The 24,751-nt window shown below is 40.9% G+C and overlaps 1 protein-coding gene across 1 annotated transcript in view; it reads right to left on the bottom strand.

The window, feature by feature from the left end:
- The window catches only part of PEPD (peptidase D), a 150,823-nt gene that overhangs the window by 37,441 nt on the left and 88,631 nt on the right, over window positions 1-24,751 (bottom strand). The window contains exons 11-12 of the mRNA XM_054269377.1: window positions 20,220-20,297; window positions 3,278-3,426 (exon numbers count right to left, since the gene is read on the bottom strand). Coding sequence (XP_054125352.1) covers window positions 3,278-3,426; window positions 20,220-20,297 — 227 coding nt within the window. The remainder of the gene's footprint in view (window positions 1-3,277; window positions 3,427-20,219; window positions 20,298-24,751) is intronic.

Genomic DNA, 24,751 nt, shown 5'->3' on the forward strand with positions numbered 1-24,751 from the left:
CAGTGCTCCATGTTCAGTGGTTTCAAAACTGCTGATTATGCAAGACTGAGTTTTCCTCCCCCTTTCTTTTTAAACAGATTTTGTTTGTGGCAGAAATTGTGTCAACTGCACTGAACTTGGGCTGTAATCCTACAGATTCTTAACTTTCAGAATATATTATTTGTCTTGCAGAAGGAATTCTGTTCTTGGAGTTGTAAGGTGAGGAGACCCATATATATGATTAGAGCTGTTTGTATGTTGGGACCATGCACAGAATGTGGCAGATTAATGCTTCTGTATAATGAAATAAAATGTTTTGGAGTATTTTAAAAATTATAACAACTGTATATATATACAGTTATAAATATACAAATTCTGTGTATATTTCTGTGTATATAGAAATATACACAGAATTTTATTAGGAGGTCTATTATCTCTCAGAAAATACCTGCATTCAAAAGTTAATTAAGTTCACATGAGAGCCAAACTGTAAAAAGAAATGCAAATCTCTGAATTGAACAGACCTATACAGAATGTTTAAGGTTGCTAGCAAGCTGTGTTCTACCATAACACAGTTATGTAAGCCAGTATTTGGTCAGTGACTCTCCCTAAAGTACTCATCCCTACCTTGCAGTCAGAAAGACCCCAGGAATCATCAACATCCTGATGACAACTACTAGATGTGCCCTGTGAGCCCTGCCACAAGGCACAATTAAGGAGATAAACAGCATTTCCTACACTGTGCTGGGCCCACCCTCACCCAGGCTGCTCCAGGAATGGCTCCTGCCACCTGACCAGCCACTTTGACCTTAGGAACCATGGGAAATGAAGACTAGCAAAAATAACAGCAAAATCAACACAGGCTGGAGCAGAAAATCTCACTGAAACATGGCGGCTCTGGATTTTAAATTTAGTGCCTCCAACCCTGCAAGCTCTTTTGCCTCTTCTTTTGGAGACACAAAGTATTACAGGGAGAAGATGCTCTTGTGAATTGACACCATCATTTCTTGCTCCTCAGTGGCAGTACCTGGCTCCCCCAGGGGCAGATCCCAGGGCTTTAGTCCAGGAGCTCCCAAATGAGGCTTTTGTAAGGAGCTGCACCTCTCTCCCTGCAGAGTGTCCCTCTGGACAGCAGTGACAATGGCATCAGCCCCCTGAGGGGCTCTGGGCTTTCTCTGACAAGTCTGTGACACTAACCATGCTGTAAAGGTCAGCATTTCCATTTCTCCTTTTTCAGAATCCTGGTCTTCCAGGAGATCTTAAAAAGGACCTAAAGAACAGACTTTTCAGATGGGGAAAATTTTTGCATTGTTACCACACTCTTGACTGGATCTGTAATTCAAGAGTCCAGGTTACATTTCATTGCACTCTGAAGTACAAAAGGAATGAAACCAATGAACCAGTCCACAGCCCATTTTCTGTAGATACAAAATTCATCATTACTGGTCTCCTGAAGAGTGTAAATGCATTTGCACCATTCTTCCAAACAGGCAGGACAACAGTAAGAACTGAAAGTTCAGTCCCTTTTTCTGCCAGAGATTAAGAATGATTTGTCTGTGTGTGGATCTCAAGCTCCCAAAGCTAGTAAAAGACCCTTGCAACTACTTCTCAGAAATATTCAATTTAGTATGTTCTTACTTTCTGACACTGTAAATAAAGTGTTCAGCAAACTGAAAAATTCTCTACACCACCCTGAGCACAACATCATATTAGCTCTCAAATTCTGAAGACAGTCTGCAACTTATTAGCATAAAATACTGCTAAAAACGTTACATGAAATTAAAGGTGACACTGAAATGCAACACGAATTGTGAAGAGGAATGGGAGGAGTCTTGAGGGGAGGAATAGCAGGTGATGAAGCATATTGTTATTAAAATAGAAAAATATCTAGTCTCATTTTGCAGATAAACATCAAGTGTTATTTCTCCTGATGCCTGGAGAGGCTACCTAGAATACAGGCTTAGACAGAGTTAAAGGAATAAATAGGGATTTATTCAAAAGGCTTTCAAAGGATTCACCTTGGGCAGAACAAAAGCCTGGCCAAGGCTACACCCAAGATGGACAATGGATCACACAGTTTCACACTTTCATAAGTTTTGGCCCATTTCCATATTGGGGTTAACTGTCCAATTACAGCTCTAGGTTATAAAGTCCATCCTCCCAGTTTGCTCTTCTCAATTCCCTGTTGTTTACAATTTCAGGCCTGAAGCTGCAATGGTGTCCTCAGTTTTCAGGCTGGAAAAGAATTGTTTTGTCTGACTGAACTGTGAGGAGAACCTGCTAACACTCTATATGAAGCTCAGAGTTATATACTAATGCACAATCTGGAAAATATGAAAGCTAAAACCTGAAGCATCACTCCCTTGCAAAGTGCTCAAATCAGCTGCTGCCAGCCTGTGTAACAGGAAAATTGCTTCTGTTCCAACAGGCAATCCAGAAAGCTCAGGCACTCAGGGCCTGATGACTGAAGACTAATACAGCACATTTAAAGGATAAGTGTGCTTTGTGCATTGAGTACATTCTTCTTGAAGATGTTCCATTAGTAATACTGAGAAATGCTCAAGTACCTTCACCAGTGACAAAATCATGGCAGCAGCTAGCTCTAAAGCATTTATTTGCTGGCCTGAAAGCAGAATGGGAGAAAAATAAGGTTTTCATTAAGGCAGACAGTTGTTTCAAATGAAAATGTGTATTTGTTGGATCAGTTTGCCAGCAATTTAAAGGCATACAGTGAAGGGCCCAATAGCCAGTGCTTTTGAAAGCTTTTTAAGGCTAATTATCCTTCCCAAAGATGCACACTCCATCCCTTTCTTCAACAGAATATTTCTATTGTGCCTACACATAAAATGAAGAAGATATTTGAAACATACTGAAGCACAACATGTGCTCACACCAACTCTGACTGCAGCATTTGGCAGAAGCTCCCTGAAAAGATGGCTGGCTGTGTGAAGACACATCTGAACAACAACTGTCATCATTACTGGTTTCATGAAGAGTGTAAATGCATTTGCATCATTCTTCCAAACAAGCAAGACAACAATAAGAACAGAGAGTAGATGAAAGGAATTAAAAATAAATAAATATTAAAGTATCATATTAATTGTATTAATAATTGTTTCTATGTTATGCCTTTAAAAGTGTATGGAAAATGTTGTGTATACATTAGAAGCTGCTTAACCATGGAAATTAATTTTATCATCTTGTTCCCTTCCAACACTTTCTGAAATGCAAATATAATTGATTTGACAGCCTGAATGCTGCTACCAAAGCTCAGAGCTCCTGCTGGCAGATGTTTTACCTGGCTTGATTGCTGCCATGACAGCCCTTGAGGCCTTCAGCACTGCCTCATAGATAGCCCTCTGGTCAGCTGTGAACTTGCCATTGGCAGGGAAGGTGCAGGTGATGTCAGAGCTGTAGCAGTAATATTCTCCTCCCATATCAAACAGGCTGAAAAGGAAACACAGGGGAAAGAAATGAAAATTTAGTTCCAAAGAAATAGTAGAACATGGTGGTAGAACATTTGTCGTGCTCTGCACTCAATAACATCTACATTTTGGTAGATCACCAAATAATTGCTATCACACTCTGCTGTAGCTGATCACCAAATCACTGCTTGAACCCTGTTCTAAGTAAAGCAGGGTGTCAGTCCCTTGGAATCCCCTGGCAGAAGGGTGTCTGCATTCCATATGGCTTAAATGGACACCCTTATGGGCTGTGCTGGTCAGGATGGGAATGCTCAGAGAACACAGAAAGGAAGATAAAAAGTAGATTAATCCACTTTAAACTTCTCAGTTCCAGTTTCTAGGAATTCTTCTCAGAAGAAAAAACATATCCTTTTTTCTTTCCTGAAAAATGCTAGCACCATATACAGCATCCAGCATTCAAAACAGAATCTCACTTAACAGAGAAATGTTAATGGAATAAGGATTATGAAAAGAGCCAAGCATAAAGTGAAAAGCACACAGTACAGCTCACTGCATCAGAGGCAGAAGAAAGAAGTGATGAAGTGCTTTTTTTATGGGGCCAAAGAACCTGGCTTACCCCTTGAGAAGTGTATTTATTCTATACATGACTAAATGACTCACCACTGATTGCTCAGCTGCCAGAAATCAAGCTACAGGAACAGCAAGTGGGACTCCACAACCTTGTGAGGACCATGTGAGACATTTGCAGTGCCATGCTTCTCAAGCCTGCTGGATAAGGCATTGCAGTGCCTTCAGCAGAATCAGAAATCAGTAAATAACCAAATAACCATTTGGACCAGACAACACTTGAGCAAATAACCCCCTTGGTTCATCATGCATTGATTGCAGGAAGGCACATTTTACATACAAGATTTTGATCTTCAGACAGTATTTGTGTGACCTCCTGATTTCTGTGGTAATGAGTCAGGGTTGAAATCTGTGAATTTAAGTCTTCTTACAACCACCCCAAGGAAATCACCATAAGAAATATGATTTTCCTTCACTGTGTTTGAAAACCTTGGAGTTTCCCTCCTCTTGCTGCTGTTTCACAGCAGGGTCAGTCAGCAGCACAAGCAGAAGGCAGGGCACTCCTCTGGGGCAGCCTCTCTGTCACTGAGTCCTAATTACAGCAGCAGTGAGGAAAACTCTGCAGTGTGGCTCTGTCCCCAAGCAGCATGTGTGACCAGGTAAGGATAAATACAAACTACCACAAAAATTGCTGTCACACTCTGCTGTAGCTGATCACCATTTCCAACACAACTGCACTGAAAGCAATGCACAGTGAGTAAACAAAGGCAATCATGATAAAACTGAAGAATATTTCAGCAGGGCTAGGGCTCTTCTTGTTGCATTGCACACACAGCCACATGAAGATTTACTCCAAGAATTTTTAAAATCCACTCTACAATTTCCTCCATGAACAAATCTCTGCCCTGCCTGGAGTCTTTGCCAGCCTCCCCAGACTGGGCAAGGCTCAGCTGCAGAGACTTGCAGGACTGGAACATCAGGAACTGCCCCAGTGGCTGCAGCTGCACCAGCCTTAAAGCTGCAGGAGCAGCTCCTCAGGAGAGAGCTGAGAGAGAGAGCAAAGTTATCTGTGTTACCAGGCTGGTGCACACATCACAGTTGTTCACTTAAATATGGAATATGGAAAGTTAAATCAGAAATTTGCTAGTTGAAAAAAGATACAAAACAGGCAGCAAATGTCAAGGTGAAAAAACCACGATTGGACACCAGAATAGGAACTGTAAACCAGCGTGGCCAAACCTCAAAATCAGAAACCCCATCAACACTGCCTAAGTTTTGATTTTATGGTTAGACTCACTTCTAAAAATTACTAAAGATGTGCATAAAAATTCTACAGACACAGAAAAGTAGTGTCAGCAGCAACTGGGAATCATGGAAGAAGCTGCTACTTGCTGTAATGTACCAACAAGAAACAGATCAGTTCTAAACCTTTGAACCCATCCCAGACTGAGCCTTTCAAAGTCCCAAATCAAGTTTCAAGATGCTCTGTGGGCTGTGCAGCAGGGCTGTGGCCTAACTGTTGCACTTACAAGTGCAAATGCCAATTCAGCAGGGTGACACTAAAGCTGTGACAACTTGAGAACTCCCTGAACATGTCTACTGGAAATTGCTATGCTTTGTGTATTTTATTGTATATTTTACCCTGCAAAGTAGTTATTCTGAACTTACCAGAGGCAGAATTTTACCTATGTCTTTAACCTTACAATTATCAGCATTTTCTCAAACCCATTCATCACTCAGTGGCTGTTAAATAATTTTTGAATTACAGGAGAACTGAATGGAAAAAAAATATCACAAAGCTGATGGTACACCAAAACAAGGCTCACAAGCTAGGAAGCACCATTTGTTCAGGTCTCTTGGCTTCCAGACAAGAGGAGACATGAGGGAAGATGATCTTTCAAATTCCACCACAGACCATCCAGCCTGTATGCTTCAGTGAGAAAGCATCCAAACCAAATGGGACATCTGGGAGATATTTTGGCTCTTATCAGGAATTCTCTTCCATTTAACTTCAGTTGGGAACATATCCATTAGCTAAAATGTTGCCCAAGACATGGAAATAGCCAAAATATTGTAGTTATACTGAGAAAATAATGGGAGCCTGAGAAGATCCCAGTTTCATGTATTTGCTTGCCAGGCAAAATAAATGGTAAAGCACATTTATATCAAATCAAATAAAATGTTTGACAGCTACTATCTTTTCCTGTTGTCTAACCAGAAAAAAAAAATTGTAAAAGAAGGTTCCTGATAAAAAGCAAATTTATTTTACACTGAAATTAGATGGTAAATTGAAAAAGGTACTACTAGTGCATTCTAGTTTGTTCTCAACTGCATGTACAAAATTACCTGTCTGATAATGTAGTCTTGAAAGGGTCACATACAGAAACAACTACTTAATGTTATTTGGAATGTTATCAAATGCAGCAGCAATATAAACAAATTAAATGCAGAAATGAAAACAGGCCTACAGGCATCTTGATCTATAGCTTACCTCTTAAGAGCTGTTTAAAAACAGAACAACATATGCAATAATACCATAAACATTCACCAAACCCTATCACATTTCCCTTTTAGATTAATTACGTGCTGTACATGTAGCAGCCTGTGTATGTCATCATTGCATATACATTACATATACTTTCCATTTTGCATGACAAAACATAACTGTGAGTTCTGTTTTCTGCTGAATGATGAAAAACTTCATTCTAAAAATACCCTTTCACCACTCCTTCTGCAGCAAGAACAATTGTGAATTGCTGATTTCACTGAGGTGATAAGGCTGAGGCTGTCAGGTTTCTGAGGCATTGGAAAGGGATGCTGATCAGAGGAGTGATGCTGACCAAAGAGAGACATTGGGTTTTATGTCAAACTGTTCATTGATTCAGCTTGGAGCTCAGGAGGCCAGCTCAATCTCTTTCAAAGCCTTCTGAGAGAAAGCTGATCCTGCTTTGCATCATTTTGTTGTGAGCAAAAGCAACAAACACCATTTCAGGGTGAAAATGATAATGTATAAAGCAGATTTAACAGCCAGAAGACCTGAGCACCCCATGAAAACTCCATGCTACTGTTTCAATTTATTTTCTAGAATGACCAGGGAACCATACCATAAGTAAAAGATGCATAGCAAAAACAGTCTAAACTTCTTGGAATTATGGACATAGCTCTCCCAGTGGAGGCTTCAGTTCTGTGTATGTACATAATCCTTCCTACAAAACATATTGCAAAATACTATAAACATTACTAACTAAAACTGAACAATGCAAAATATAAGAAAAATCAGATAACATGCCAGTTGTTCTACTGACAGAATGAACCAGTAATCCAACATTAGCCAACAGCATTGGAATACACGGTTCCTTCTGCCTGCTTTATAAGCCACCTTCAAAAATAACTAACAGCATTTAATTACTTTCACAGGGAAAAACACAAACCCACAAGTTTAAATCATTTTGCACATAAACCAGTATCATAGTCAAAAAGAAGGAGACGTGTGTGACATGCCACAGCAGTGCAGACAGGCTTGGCTGGACATGCCCCTCTCACAGCAGCCCTTCCCAGCAAGTCCCTGCAGCATTCTGCCATGCACAACACAACTGGGGCTCTGCTCCCCGTGCAGGAACCCAGCAGGGAAGTTTGGAGGAAATATTTCAAGTGCTGTCAATTTTAAAATTAATACAGGTTTGTAAGTCAATGCTGGAACTGAAACACAATGTGATGCACAAAAGCTCCTTTCCCCTCCTTTCCCCTGAAACAAAACACATGAGTAAGACATGGCTGTGTTACTTTCACAGAATATTGGCACCACAAAATGCAGATTTATAGTTACATTTTTTGCTTTCAAGCCAAGAAAAAGAATATGTATTTTGATATTGATTTTAGCTTTCTTAACCTTTGACTGTGAAGCACCAGGAACACTTTGCGTAACACTTTAAATTTGAACACTGTGGACTATAAAAAGTCATAGTTCTTTTCTTCATAAAGTCACTGTATACCATTTTTCAAAAATAAAGCATCATCTTCCTTTAAGCATGTGTTTTACTTTTATAGGCTTGCTGACACTTTTATTGTCAAATAATTTGAAACTGCCAGGCAATGAAGCAAATTATGGCCAATATCACAATGGGAAGCAATACTTTATTTGGGATATCTGAGCCATGTGTAGGAATTGTTATGATCCAAGCACCAACCCAACCCAAAGACAAGCTCTCGCAGGCATTTTTTGGGAAGCCTACATCTACTCCCACAAGCTAACACATAAAGCTGTCACCTTCCTGCTCCACAGAGCTGCTTGATCTGTACACTCAGAGCTGGATCTCCTCATGGTTATAAAAGAATTACTTTTGTGCAGCTGTTAATGTGGCAGAGTGATGACTGGGGTGAGACCCAGGTGGATGTCCTTGTGCAATGCACCCCGACCCAGTGTCCTACTGAGCATCACCCACCTGCAGCCCAGCTCCTCCCCAGTCTGTCCTCAGGACAAAATCTTCCCTTCCCCTGGGTGGGTTTGCAAGACCAGCAATTAGAAAACTGATATTGCCCTATCTTACAGTGCTCTCTCACTCCTCAGGTGAAACAGGTGTGAAAACTGAAGCACTTTACTCAGCAACACTTACTGAGGTTTTAGGGGATTGAGCCTACTAACCAACACACCAATGAGCAGCCACACAGATGAACTGGTGCCAGCCAGTTTTAGGACAGCAGGAATAAAGGTACACACAGTTTTGTCTTCCTCTTACTGCCATAAAAGCAAGTCACCCCCAGCTGGAGGTTTATGCTGTGTGATCTCAGCATACTCTGCTCTGAATTCACAGAGAGCACTCTGTGCTTTACACCTCATGCAGCAATTAAATCCTTCAGTATTCACACACTCACAAAATCCAACTGTTTGTTTGGTTAAACACTTCTAAGGCAATTTCAAGCTTAAGGGAACTAGGTATCAGCATTTCTATGAGATATGTTTTGGAAACAGGCCAGCTGATGTGGAAATAGGGTGGTTTAATAGGAGACCACAAGAATGAATTAATGTAAATGATATCACAAGGAAGAAAACAGAGAGATAAGTGACACACACTCTTTCATACATTTGCATCTTAACTAGCCAAGAGTTATCAATTAAAAAAGCAACACCAGTTAAGATAAGATCACAAACCCCAAGAGAGAATTGGGACAGCATAGTGTATAGTCCTACCATGCTCAGGAAGAGGTTTTTTGAGAGAAGCCTTGCTGTTACCAACTTCCATCTGACATGGCAGACAAGGAACTTGTACTGGCTCTGTCTTGAAGCCAGGTTTGGCTCACTGGTTTAAAGCCAGCTTTTTGTCATCAGCACCCGTGGAGTCAAGAATAACCTTTAAAAAGTGTTGGAGAATACTTTTTGTGTAGGAAATTTGATTCTGGGTATTCACAGGAAATCAAGTTTTTGTTTAAGCCTCCTGTTCAAAAGGAGAGGCTGCAGCCAGCCAGGTAAATGTACTTACACTGCATGGCTGCTCTCCACCCAGCTGCAAGTCAGGTAACCATGGGCTCCCACACTTGTTGGTTCTCTTCAACTCTTTGCATCTTGTCTGCCTTCTCCATGACTTTTTTATCATTGCTCATCTTGTACCACTGTCTCACTTCACAGGCTTTCCCAAACTATCTCAAAGATTATAGGGGTCTTGTCTCAAACTTGTCTCTCAGAAGATGACAAAATCCACCACTAACCAAGCTTTGCTCAGTTAGAGTGTAATAAAAATAAATATCTCTGTCTACGCTGAATTTTGAAGGAGAGAGGATTGCCTGCCTGGATCTCTACAATTCCAACTACAGAGACTTCAGTGGCTATAGCACACAAAAGTTTGAGTTAGCTGGATTAAAAATAAAAAAGAAAATAAAACAACTGAACACAAAAGCTTCAGTGGGTGTTGGTGCCTGCACTGCTCAGGTTTCCCCTCAGTGTCACACACGACACAGAATCAGAGAATCAGAGAATCTGGCTCACAGAATCAGAGCAGCAGTGTGCTGGTGGGAGCTGTGCCCCTGCTCTGCTGCTTCAGCCCTGATGCTGAGAGAAAACCAACAACAGAGTGTGGGAGTGTCCACTCTTACAATGGTTTGTGCCAAGCAGACCTTCAGATCCATTCCTCCCATAGGATATGGAATCCAAATCTCACTGAATTTACCAATGAGCTGCATGCAAGAGCTGGTTCAGTAAACACCCATGTACACTAGTAAGATTGCTCTTTTCATCCACAGGCTAAGAAGGAGTCCCTTGCTTACAGCATTTATGTCTTGAATAAATCTGAGATCCTTAAGTTTCTGCACTAAAACAATCAATTTCCATGACCAAATATAAACCCTCTTCTATCCCCAGGTAGTTTGCATTAATGCCTTCTTAAAAATGTTAAGTTTGTCCAGAGTAAAGAGCCAAAAAGTCTTCTGACTGGCTTCACAGATAAATTCACTCCAAGTGCCATTCTCAGAGTTTCAGCTAAAGCAGACGGGTGTTTCTGATACAGAGGGGCTACACACAAATCACAAGTACTGGGAACACCATGCCAGTACTGCTGGGCTGGGGGAAGGAGCAATGAGGGCTCCACAGGATGCAGAAGGTAGCTGAAAACCTCAGCCAGATCCCTCTGACAGTGTGCCAGAGACCAGGAAAAGTTCTGATGAAAGGGTTACCTATCTGACTTGTCTTTTTGCTGAATGGATGATTTCTTTTTTCTGTCTTTACTGCCCTAATTATTATCCTTTTTTAACAGACATATTTACTAAGCCTCTCAAGTCACTCTCTGCAGCAGTACTCTCTTTAGCAGAGACAATTTGTTGAAAAATCAGCAGAGGTGGCAGCAAACCCCAAGTTCTGACTAGTTTCCATCCATGAGGAGCCTCCCCACTGGAAAAGCAGTATCTGGGGCACTCATGGCTGCAAATGACTGCTCCAACAGGGAGCAAGGAAACCAGAGCTGCAGGAAGAGAGGGAGCATCCAGGGAGAAACCTGGAAGCAGCTGCCTGCTTCCCAATCAACACAACAGCAGCAAAGCTCACTGGCTCCTCACCAGAATGTGTCTCACCTGACGGGGTAAAAACAGCACAGCTCCATTTGGAAGTCACTGAATGGCTGCAGTTGACTATACCAGTCCATTTCTGGATGTCTGCTGAGAAGTGGGAGGTACTGAAAGTGAATTGTAAAAGTTTGATACTTCCAAACCAGGCCATGATTCTTGGGTGCTGGCATTCAGAACTACAAGCCTCGGCTTCCAGCAGCTGTGTCTGGGCACTCTGACCTGTGCTGCCCTGACAAACAGCCACTGGAGAGCAGCTGAACACGTGAAGGGGCAGATGTTACTTCATGATCTTACTGTAAATATTGTCACGTTTTCTTACATGTGTGGGCATGCTCACACATGTGTCCATGCAAGTAAAACACTTTCAATGTTTTCCATGATGAAAACTGGGCCAGTGTCCAACGGCACAGGTTCACTTAGTTTTTTTGTTGATTGGTCAAGCAACCTCCAAATTATCAGTTCTCCAATGGAACACAACAGACAGGAGTTTTAGAATACTCTATAGAAGCTGACAACTGAATGAAAAACCCCTGAGAAGTTGCTAGCCTTTCCATGGGCATGTCCAAGCCAAGTGCACAGCAGTGAACATAGCAACCAGTATTTCCAAAGAGGAAATTCCCCAGGTTATTTTGCTTTTAAGAGCATTTCTTTCCTGTTTAAATGAAACACCCACCCCTCATGGCAGCCCCTGAAGTGGATTGTAGGCAACTGCAATTAGGAATAGTCCTGCCCTGAACAGGGGCTCAGCCCTACTCAGAAATAAGTAATCAATAAGCAATTGTGTGAGTGTTAAAATAAACTCCCCCTGAGGCTCTGCCACACTGTGGCCCTGCTGTGGGGAATGAGATTCTCTGGACAGACACAAGGGAAGAACTGGCACAGACCTGACACAAGCACTGGGAATTACCTCTGCTTCAGGGCCAGCACACAGAGGTTGTGCTGGGGACTTTGAGTGGTTCAAAAGCCAGGCAGACTCCCACTAAAACTGCATTTTGACCTACCCAATTCACTTCCCCACACCAATGAAAAGGATTTTGCTACTGAATTCCATCCAGCACAAGCAACATCCATCAAGAGTACTTCTATCACACTGCATGTGTATTTGTGTTAAAGACCACCACAAAAAGTACATTACAAGTCCAACAGCAGCCAGTTTTTTTTCAGAATATACTGGGAATGCTATGCTAAAACTATGACAGATAAAACTCACAGCTGACAATTAAAAAGACATTCCACATACATTATAGACAGCAAAAATTACAAGGCAGACTATAATACAGCCCTTAAAGGAAAGCTAAAATTTGTTACAGCAAACACACTACTAATACTTAGTGATCTGAGCTTTGGTGAATAGGCTTATTCTTATTTCTGACAGAAAGCAACCTCACAGCCTGAATTACCCAGTACTAACAGAAGCCATTCAATTACAGCAAAATTATTGTTAATTCTAGCAAATACATTTCTCTGTTTTTAATCAAATTCAATTTTTCTGAATTAGCATAAAATTAATATAGTCCATAGGTACAACAAAATGAAAAATACCTACACTTGATGAAAACAGTAAATATTAATCAAACCAGAGGAATCAGGCCAAAGGAATTATTTCAGAAATGGACAGCCAGTTAATTTTGCAATCAACCAGTAAGTAGCAGCAATGTACTTTGTATTATTATTAGAAACAAAGCCAGTACTACCAACAAGCTGTTTCAAAACTGCAGACTGAAAAGTTAAAGCTAACCATAATTTTTGCATATTATTACAGCACTGAACTTCAAAATGCATAAAAGTGCACAAGGCCAAATGGAAATACTGGTCCCACCCACATAAAATAGTTCAGCATTTACATCTGACACATGAACATCCTGAGATCTTACAAGCTGTGCTTTCAAGAAGTAATAAATACAATATTTTGTACCATAGGATAGATGGTTTTAATAGCAGACACTGAAGAACTTGGGTTGGAAAAGGAAGGACTTGTATTATCTGATGGAAAAAGAGGGTCATTTCCTGCTTTTAAAATACAACATTGCCCCCACCTGGACAAATGAGTTCTGGTTCTAGGTTGATATTAGTATTGTACAACTTGATAAAATACTGAGAATTCCAAAAAGAGTTTGAAAAACAAATACAGCAAACTTTGATCATCTTTTCTGGTACACCTTTTTCAAGCTCACCTAAATCTTTTCTTGATTTACTGAAAATTTTCCAATATTTTCCTGAAATAAATGACAGTCTGAAAATATCTTCCTGAAATAATGACTCAGTATTCACAGAAAGTCTTACACATATTCTTCCAAAGAAGAGAATAGTGCATTTCCTACAAATAAAACTGTGCAATATTACAATAAATATGTGACTATAGTTTCAATGCAATATGTATACTGCACATGCATGGTGTCTGCATATATAAAAGATAAATACATATGGATTATACATTAATTGAAAAATCTTTTTGTTATAGAAAACTGTGTATTATGCTTTGAGGTCAAAGAATTAAAATCAGCAAAGTAACTTTTATTTTAGCTGATAGGAGGCTGAACAACCGAATGAACAACTGAATCTGGCAGGCTCTTGCAAGAAGCCACTTTCTTCTGTGATATTCTTCACAGAATCACGGAACAGGCTGAGTTGGAAGGGATCCAAAAGGATCCCTCAGTCCAGCTCCTGTCCCTGGAGACCCCCAGCAATTCCCCCTGTGCATCCCTGGTGTCCAAACCCTCCTGGAGCTCTGGCAGCCTCCAGTGCCCATTCCCTGGGAGCCTGGGCAGTGCCAGCACCTCTGGGGGAAGCAGAACCTTTCCCTGGTCTCCAACTAACCCTAACACACACCCTGGAGTGACCAGCCACCCCAGGGAGGTTAAAAACTGTCCTTTCTCCCTTTCAGCCATTAAAAATAAACAGCCCCAAACATTCAACATCTTCCCTCTCTGCTTCATCCAGAACAAACTTCCCCAACTACCTGCACTTGCAGCCAGGGAAAACTCCCTGCGATGAACAAATCCTCTGAAATGACAATAGGAGAGTGCTAGGAGGATCTTTTGAGAGCACCACAGGTAATAATACAAAGAAAACACCAAAAGCTACATCCAAGTGCCAAATGGAAGGAAACAAACCCAAGTCTGACAGCTTGAGCAGAATGCAAGCATGTAGAGGGAGTGCTCCCAGAGGGCTGCTGAGTGTTTGCTCTGGCAAGGGCAGGCTGTTACCAAAATGAAAACTTGGGCAAAGTTCCCTTCTCTCCACAGCTCTTCTTTTAGTGCCCCCTGCTGTCAGTATGATTCTGACGATTTAAATTTGCACTGGGATATTTAGGAAAAAGGTAGAAACAAAAATATGCCTCAGAGTTAAACTATTCAGATAAAGGCTTTTTGCAGTACTAGACAGTTTGCCATGTCCCCAGATCTATCACTGACTCAGCAAATAGCCATGCTTGTTGATACAGCCAAGACACACTTAAATCATTTAACATTATGCAAATGTTGGACTTTTATGACAGATGTGTTTGGTTTTGTGACACTTACAAAATTTTCTGGTACCTGAATGCAATAAATCTATTTCCAGGTAAAACTTGCTTTACTGTCATCCACAGCAGTGATGGCACATCATGAGAACAGCAATGAGAGAGATTCTGTTTCACCAAGGACACTGTACTGTCATTGAAATCTATAAATTATTTCAATAAAATAAGTAATCAATAAGCAATTATGTGAATGTTAAAATAAACAGTCAAATAAAATGAAATCCATCCTCTGATTATCCAACCTGCTTCTATTTAAACTTCTAAAAGCTGGTTTTATTTTATAAATAATAGATAGTCCCACTGTGAATACAAGGTTAATGGATTCTCTCCTAGGTCTGCTACACTTCCCAAGCAGTTGATGCTGGTTGTACTCCCCTTATTTATGCTTTCACCCCAGCCCTCTTCACAAGTCACACTCTGGCCCTGGCTTCAGGGAGGAGCAGGGTCCCGTGCAGCTGCCCCAGCCCAGGTGAGTGCCTGTGATCCTTGGGGTCTGCTCTTCATTAACACTGTAACTGAGGAGAATATTTCAAAATGTTAATTATTTTTTTTCAGCAGAATAAACAATAATTTTCATTATTTTGCAAAGCCAAAATGGACCTACTAACCCCCAAAAATGTTATTAAGTGCTTGAAGTTAGTGAACCTGCCTATGAGAGTTGTTTACAAAGAGCTGAATTTTCACTGAGGTACATTTGGCAGATGCCATAAAAACACCAAGACCTGCAACCCATGACACCTGCAGGAAGGCACCCCAGGTAACAGCTGTATCTATTTCAGCTACATCTGATTTCTGTTAAATCAGGCTGATTTTCTTACATTTCTATTATTTAAGTGAAGAATCATGAAGAATCCATGTTTCATTTAAGATCACAGAAGCATTTTTTATTTGCCAAACACTGCAGGAGCCCTGCTGATCAACTGCAACAGAACAATCAACTCCTGCCATGTGTTTGGCACGTGGCAATGCCAGGAAACCACAAAGTCAGCCTGCCAGAGCCAACAATGCAATAAACTCCAATTTTACTCAGAAACTTCTCAAATCAAAACATAAAACATACACTTCAGGTTTCTAGAACAAACCAGCAGACCGCAGAGGTGAGCAGAGACATCTGCCCTGCCCCTTCCTGATGCTCATTGTTGCCCCCTGCCCTCTCTCCCCAGCCAGGGTGTGACTCCTGCAGGGCAAGGGCAGCAGGCAGGAAGGAGGACTCAAGGCAATTTGCTTCCATTATTTTTAAGAAAGCTTTAATTTCTCAGGTGGCAGATGCTGATTTGTTGAGCCAACACTTTTCATTGAAGCACACTGGCTCCTACTGAACTGGATGCTGTTCCCCAGGGTCAGGTCATCACTTCCAGCCAAAGTCAGGGATCGGTTTGGGAGAGCTGAAACCAGAGTTCCCACCTCCTACAGGGGCCCTGTAACCAATACTGACCCAACATCTTCCTGCAGTGTGAACAAAAGCCAGCTGCCCATGAGACACTTGCCATGTGGGGCTGCCATTCTCTGAGCAGGACTCCCAGGTGCACATTTGCTCTGGATTTGTGCCTAAAGGATTCAGATCTCTACTCCTTCTATTTATTTGGGTTATTGTCTTCTTGAGTAGCAGCTTTCAATTTCATTCTACTCCTCACCAAACTCTGAAAGACCTTTGGATTTCCAAAATGCTGGAAGCCTCTTGTGTGCAAGGCAGGAGATTGCAAACTACAACAAGTATTTAGCTTGTGACTCCACTTTCCCTACTACCAAATGCCTCAGTACAGAAACAAAAGGGTCTTGGCATCCCATTGGTAATGCAAAACCTGGAAAGGATGCAGTGAACCTCAGTCCAGGGCTCAGCTCCAATCCAAGCTGTCAGAGCTTTAAGATGACAGAAGAAAATCAGAATTTATGAACAGCATGGCCATACATCATCACTGCCAGCTGTGATTTGCTACATTCCAAGTAGAAGATTTTATTTAAAATTAATAGTGAGTAAAAGGGCCAAGTGCCCACAATGGTGACTCAGCCTACCCCATTTATCTGGGTGACCTTTCTGACCACAGAAACAGGCACCTGCTTAGGGAAAGTGTTGGTTTAGAGCAAATTGATAATTTCCATGTTCACCACAGAATGCTATAGTACATGAATCATTTATACAAAACACTGATTTGGTGCTATTGCAATATTTGCTTTTAATATCCATACCAGTTAAATATCTGTATCCTGAACACCTAAACCTCCCTAAAAATACTGATTTCTTTCTCTGTCAATCACAGTGCTTTGTGTTAGATAGCTACTTCAATATTTAACAGATTGAAAAGGATAGCCCTGCTTAGCAAGACAATGTGTATTAACAAGGAGTGTCAGAAATTCCCTTGACAGTCCTTTGTTTTGCACTGGGATCTTTTAGTGCAGAAGCTGTACCTATAAAAAGTGTGGATTATGATGCACTATCAGAGATACAATTCCATATCAGCTTCTTACAGAAGCAATAAACCCACTTGATACAGGTTAATTTAAGAAAAAAACATCATAAAGCCAGGCTTTTCTAAACCTTCCACAGCTTTTGACAAAGAAGTCAGAATAACAGCCTTAAAAAAGAAATAAAAATGCAATAGCACAAGTGTTTTGGCCTATGATCTTCTTTTAACAATTAAATCCTTGGTACTTACACTTTTTAAAAAGCCAGCAATGCATGCACTCAAGCATTTCACAGAAGCAAAGTCTTAGTTTTCTAAATGTGTTTTTTCTAATATTCAGGTGCTTAGTTGACTTATTTATGATACTTACTGCACTGCACTGCTTTGTACATAAAAATACTGAGCTGCACATTAGTGCAAAACCCATGAATGTTATTCATATCCACTAAGTAATGTTAAGAAAAAGACATGAAATTCTACAGAATAATTTATTAAAAATCACACCAAATTCCCACTCTCCCAATTCTATTACACACAACTCTATGAACAGTTAGATTAATGTTATGCCAAAACACTGGCAGAAACAGAAATAACCCTTAAAATACTCTTACCTCTTTTTCATTAGAAATTAAGTCTATTTTTTCTCCATGTTCAGGGCCTCCTGACACTATCCAACAGAGGGCTCCCCATAGCTATTAAAAAACTTAATTGAAAGCCAATATACAAATGCTAATAGACAAAGACAAATCAGCACACTGTCATTTTAATGCCTCCTCTATATGCACACACACAGCCTTCCACACCCAAATTAGACATTTGTAAAGTCCCACAGTGAAACCACTCAGAATTTGTATGCTGCTCATGCATGCTACACCTCAAGACTTTTTCTGAAACATTATTTTTAACTCTGGAAAATGAGTGTGTTTTTAAATTGTCTTTACAGAAATTAAATCACTTTTTCTTATTATTGCTTTATTCGCCCTTGAGATAAATGCTAAGAAGCCAATGTGGAGCAGAGCTGCTCTGTGAGTGCCAGCCAGGGAAGGGCAGGGCAGTGGCTGGAGCCTGGCAGGTGCTCATGTGTCACATTCACATTCTCTGAAAAATCCCTTTGCCCAGGGTTTTGCTCCTGGGAAGCTGAGAATCATCAGAGAAAAAGGAAAACAATAATTATCTGATTTGCTTCTCTTGTGTTTTACTGCTTTGGAATGTGTTTGGAGATTGTTTACCCACAGGTGATTGTTTCATTGGTTTCATGTGAATTGTTTTGATTCTTTGGCCAATCAGGGCCAAGCTGTGTCAGGACTCTGGAGAGAGTCACGAGTTTTCATTACTGTCTTTTTAGCATTCTGTAAGTATCCTTTCTGTATTCTTTAGTATAGTTTAGTATAGTATTCTTTATTATAATATAGTATCATAAAGTAATAAATTAGCCTTCTGAGAGCATGGAGTAGATTTATCATTCCTCCCTGCCACAGGGCACCCCACAAATACAACACTCCTGCATCTGGGGCAGCCTTTGCTGGCACCTGAAAACGTCTTCTCCAAGAGCAGGAGGTTATTCCAGACCCTGTCACACCTTGCTGTCTTTGTTGGGGCACAGGTGCTGCTCAGCAGTTTGAAACCCTGAAGTGATTGATGTATTAGGTAGGTTATGGTTTCCTGACACTGAGATACCTGAGGCTGATAAAACCAAACATATTTTAAAGACTTTTCCAGTACTGCAGAAAAGAAGGGCTTGCAAAGAGTCCTGTATGAACTCTTGTGGTTTAAGGAGGACTACAGCCATCCACTAAATTGTCCTTGGGGACTGTAGGTGAAAGATTCCCGCACACACCCCTCACCCTGAGGTCTCCCTCAGTGTTAAAGACCTAAGTTTTAAATCTGGGATATGATAATGCTCTGTGGCATATCTTCTCTCAGTAGCACATGCTGAGATTCCTTGTTTGCTACACACCTTCCTTTTGAAATTTAATTGAATGACACAGCTAATACACTTTTATGTTGCTTTGTCCTTCCTGATCAAAAAATGCTCATAGCATATTACCTACTCAAACACAACACAATCATAAATCAAATCTATTGCCCTGCAATAAATTAACTTTAGTATTTGATGGGTTTAGTAAGATATTAACCTTAGATGGAGATAATACATAAACTATTGTACAAGAAGCTTTTAAAAAAGTTTTTACAGCATTATAAAGAAATTACCTATCTATAATTCCATACATTCACATGCAGCACCTGAAGATGTGCCTGGAACTTTAGCCAACCAGGCATATTTTTTAACTTCTGAGATTCAATTTGTTTTCCATAATTGGTTTTGAGCTTATCAATGATAATACTAATTTGCTTTTCTTCATGTATTTACATTCCACTGTGAAAATACATACCTACACTCCTCCTGCACAGGCTACAAAGGTAATTCTATACAATTCCTCCACTGAATGTCAGTGATTAACTCCTCCAAAACTAGTTCTGCATTTTTATAAACAAAGGCGTTTTGACCCATGTCTTTGGAGGTGAAGTGTGAAAGTTATGATTTTATATATTACACATCAGACAAATAGGCAAATAGACAAATAGTATTTCAATTTCTGGGAATGTATTTGGTGCTTCATTCACTCTGCTCTCACCTGCAGTGACACTGCAAAACATGTGGACATGCAGTACACATAGAGAAAACTTTATGGGATTTGCAGCTGTATTACACATCACTAAACTCTCAGTAAATCTTTATAGGGAGTTTTTGGCACATCACAGAACTAGAAGCACCGTTCCCTGACCTGAACTGGGTTTGATCTCTTCACATATTTTAATCTCTATATCTTGTGGGGTGTCTGTGTGGACATAGGCATTTGTAATATCTAATCCATTCTGAAGTTTGATACAATTGTCTAAAATGAGCCAACGCACTCCACCCCACCACCAGAGCTGAGGTTTGGATCTGAGGTCCAAGAGCAAACTCAAATGATGAATTTTGTAACTGCCCTTGTACTTAGAATACAGCAATTTCTTAAACTCAATTCTAAGTGCCTCTGGTTCAGAAGTGTTTGAAACAAAATCTCCTCCCTTTCAACTGGAGATGCAAATGTACAGAACCTCTGGAAGAAACCAGAATAATCTGGCAGGCAAAGCTCCCTTTTATTTTAAAGATTTAGACTTTTTATCAATATGCAGTTATCCTTTTTCTAAGAATGGAAAATATTATTTTTCCTGTGTGGAAACAGCAGTGGCAAAACAAAAATACCAAACAAACTGTAACCCTTTACTTACCACAAGTCTCCATCTTCAATAGTTTTATCATTTGGGGCTCCAGCATGGCCATAGTGCAAAACAGATGAGTTCTCCCCACTGATGGGAAAACAGAAAATTGGCACAATTAGTGGAAGAAGAAACATTAACACACACACATTCATATGACACAAGAAGGAGCTCTGTAAGCATCAGTGCATTCACACAAAAAGCAGCCTGTGAGAGCTGTCCCAATCTCTGCCTGGTGTGGCTGCAGTAACCACCCCAGCACTTGTGCAGCAGAGCTGGGCACAGCTCAGATCAACATTTCCTATGTCCATAACAGTGTAAAGGAAAGAATTATGTGAAGTAATTTTTCAATTTACACCCATTTATTATTTTCTGATGGGTTTTGTTGTTGTTGTTTTTATTTTTTAAATTACTTAGTGCTCTTTTTCCCTATTCAAGGTTAAGTAGTCTGAGGCATAAAACAAACTAACTTCCACTGGGGTAAAATCAGACATTTGAAACACTCTGGGAATCACTGGGAGAGGAGGAATTGAGCTGTCTGAGGGAACAGCTCCAGCTCCCCCCTGGCATGGCCACAGGTGGGCTCTGCTGGAGGGATGCACTGCTTGGGGAACATTCCCAGCTCACAATGCCAGCAGCAGGAGCAGGGATTAAAACTGTCACTTTTCTCACCTGCTGTTGAAAAATCACATTTTAAAGAAAAGATTTTTATTCCTGGAAGCCTTTCAGAGTAAACTGCTGATTCATAAGAATAAAACAGCTCCAGAGAAGGATGGACACTTGTTCTCTTGTTCTGAAGTTCCATGATCCACTAAGTGACCTACATTTGGCCTTGGCATCCTCTCTTGCCTACTGATATTCCTCTGGGTCTATAAAATGTCAGTTAAAAGGCTGATAAAGATCTCAAGCTCTACCTATTTTTCTTTTACTGTTCTCCTCAGATAGATGCTCTCGTTTTTTCCCTTCAAAAAGCTGGAAGAATTACATCACACCCAAAAATACCCATGCTGGGACAGGGTTACTGCAGCTTCTCTCCAACCCCTGCAGCTCACTTGCCAGTCTGCACCTCAGCTTTAATCAAAACCTTTCACTGGTCACCCTGCTCAAATTTGGTTCTTTCAAGCTGTGATGCTGGAACAGCTTTGTATCTTGGATGTCAGGAATCTGAGGCTCAATTTCAATCAATCTTTTGTTGTGTCTGGAGTAAATGTGACATCTGACACACTTCTCATCTTAGACTTCTGATGTGTGCAATTACAAAAACAGTGAGCACGCACTGTATCCAAAAAGAGATTACCTTCAAGACACATGAAGCACTTGTGATAAAAGATCATCAGTCATACAGATAATTTCATAAACAATGATTATGGAGTAGAAAGTAGCAAGTTTCTGCAGGCTCCCTATCTAAATGGCTGGACTGTGTCCCTGGAAGTATTTAATAATACATGCAGCTGTGGCACCTGGGGACACAGCTTAGCAGTGAACTTGGCACTGCTGGGTAACGGATGGACTGGATGATCTCAGAGGGCTCTTACAACCTGAATAATTCTACATTGATATTTTGAAAACAGTAAGTATTTATTATTAAGTATTTTTAAACTTGTAATAAGACAGTGAAAGGTGATATTTCAGAATCACAGGGATGATTTTCTGATACAAAGTATACTTCATAAAATTATACACACTCCAAACAGAAAAAAATAGAACAGTTAAAAGTTGTTAAATCAAGAGTTAAAAAGCCCTAAGAACTAAGGCTGCAACACATTCATTTTGTGATGCTGGTCCAATGGTTTAAGCACAGTTTCACAACTGGCTGGATGCTGGACTTGAGAACCTCTGCAGCTGTGCTGATAGCTAAAAATGGACCCAGAAAGCCTGTATACAAGATGAAGACAGACATAAACTTCTCTCTGAGATGTTCTGTCTCCTGGGCACTGGTGGAATATTTTCCACACCAGGACACTTTCAAAATTAGTTTGCTCTATCTGAAGAAAAGATCTGTAATAGAGCAATGGAGTGCAATGAAAGGAAAAGGTGTGCTGTGCCAGGCAGGGTGTGCAGTGGGAGCTGAGCTCTCCCAGCAGGGGACAGAGGGGGCAGAGCTCCTGCCCCTGACTGCTCCTCTGCCTCAGGAGCTGCTTCCCAGGTGCAGGGTTGAAATTTTGGGATGATGGCACGTGGAAGTAACTAGAATGACCTTCCATGACATTGTTTAGTGTGTAAGGAAAACCACAAGAAATAATAAAAAGCACCAACTGTGGTAGAGGTTTTACAGTGACATCTGTGAGCCAGAGAGAAGTCTGATAAGAGGATCCATGCTTACCCCTGAAAGAATTTTCTACCACGGTCATTGACACAGAAACCAAGAAAGAAAGAAGGATAAATACAAGAAACCTGCAACTGCCTGTTCCAATGAGCACTTTGTCTCTCCTGACCAATGAGTAAAGCGCAAACTTATGAGCTTTGTAAGAGTGTATAAAAACCATCCATGCTATAATAAAAACAGGTTTGAAACCTTCTGAAAATGGGGTGTGTTGTTTGTATTGTCTCCATCTCAACTACAACAACCAACAGCTGGCGTGCACACCCACACTCCACAGCAGTTTGCCAGGATTTCAGCTGCTGATACTATTCCTTATCTCCCTCCAATACTGAGGATAAAGTAGGGGAATCAAACATCACATGCATATATTTATGATCAACTTTTAAAAAATTATCATGAACCTTAAGGGCATGACTCCATGCTTATGTATTTGCAGACAGCTCGTTTACTTATCAAGATGTGCTGGCACCCCCAGTGACAAACACCATACCAGTGCGTAAATAAGTCATACACTCACATTTGACAACTGCACAAATGCTTTCAACAAAACACATTGCAAATACAAAGATGAGGGGTTTCTTTTGCACATTTTAATGTAAAGGTTTTAGTTTACAAAATATTTCTGTTAGGCTCAGCACCAACTGTGAGGGGAGCTGCATGAAGGATCTGTTTTTCAGCACCGTCGGTGAAGCGTTGAGCAGGCACAATCTTTCTTGGCATTGGAGGCTCCTGATCTGTCAGGCACATCTTGGCTCTGTCACACACAGGGGATCACAGCACAGGGAGCACAGTTGGTGCTGCAGACCAGATCTGCACACCATCTGCATTTCAGGGATTTACTGGCATGAGAGGGTGTGCTCCCCTGGCTGGCTCTGGGCAGGTACCCTGGGCTCACACCCATTAGCAACCAGGCAGAGCCAACCTGCTCTTGAAGGCTCCCCAACTGCTTCTCACCCAAAACAAAACCAGCATGTGCACTGAAGGACTGATCCCTGGCTCTGAGCAGGCCCTGCAGCTGAGGATGAGTGGGAGACTTGACTCACACGTGCACTACTGACCCAAATTAGGACAGAGATATGGAAACCTCCAGTGGGATTCTGCTAAGAGGTGCACATCCAATCTCCCCTGCAGGCTGCATCTCTACCCCTGTCCTGAGATGAAGGCAGGAAGATGCTTCTGGAGCAATGCTGCAGAAACGATGTGTACCCACAAGGTAAATGCTACGGTTAGCCAGAAATTGTTCACACTGATTCAGTAAGCCTTTCAGGGTGGCTTTAAAACAATTTAAACAAAATCCCCAGCCACTGACAAAGCACAGAATTCACAGAATCACTGGGTTGGAAGAGACCTTCAAGATGAGGAGTCCAACCCAGCCCCAACACCTCAACCCTGGCCCCCAGTGCCACATCCAGGCTTTGTTAAACACACCCAGGGATGGGGACTGCACCACCTCGCCAGGCAGCCATTCCAGAACTTTATCACTCAAACAAATGAGCCTAATGTAGAAGCTACTTCTTTCTCTTCCAAGAGGCAGCAGTTGCAAGGTCTAGCACTGCAGTGCCAAGTTGCAGTTTATGATGAAGCACTGAGGGTGAGGATCACTGGCATCACTGCCTTCTTTTGGTCAGTACCTCTGAAAATCACCACACATGAGGCCGCCAATGCTCACCTTCAGGAAGCCAATCTGAAAAAACCTCCAAGAGGCTCCTGTTTTTATTCCATCTTTATTCCATTTTATTCCATTTTGTTCCATTTTTATTCCTTTAATAACTTGCTTCTAACTGGTGTCAAAGACATGTTTGTTCCAGAAAGAATTGCACGAAGCAGCAGAAGAGGTGCAAATTAACACCACTGAGAATGCAAAATGCAGGAAGAGATTCTGATTACTAGCAAAGGAAAACAATCCCCCAAGATGCATCTGAGATCAGAAAGCACCCTGAAAACAAATCATTAGAAGAAAGAGGAGAAATGTCAGCAATATTTTAAGAACAGGACTATGCTGAGCATGAAGCACTACAAAAAGTGTAGTTAGTAGCTCTATATTAAGGATATCTAAAGAAAAATATCTAGGATATCTAAAGAAGGATATCTAAAGAAAAAACAAAAGGCCATTGACTAAAACTGTAACCTATTTCCACCATGATTTAAATCATCATAGAATCAACCCAGAAGAAAGCATTAACCCTTCTTGCCACTTTTTTGTCTAAGGCATGAGATCTAA

The sequence above is a fragment of the Melozone crissalis genome, unplaced genomic scaffold (genome assembly GCF_028551555.1).
Source record: "Melozone crissalis strain CALT ecotype California unplaced genomic scaffold, PUWL_Pcris_2 ptg000007l_1, whole genome shotgun sequence".
Classification (NCBI taxonomy): domain Eukaryota; kingdom Metazoa; phylum Chordata; class Aves; order Passeriformes; family Passerellidae; genus Melozone; species Melozone crissalis.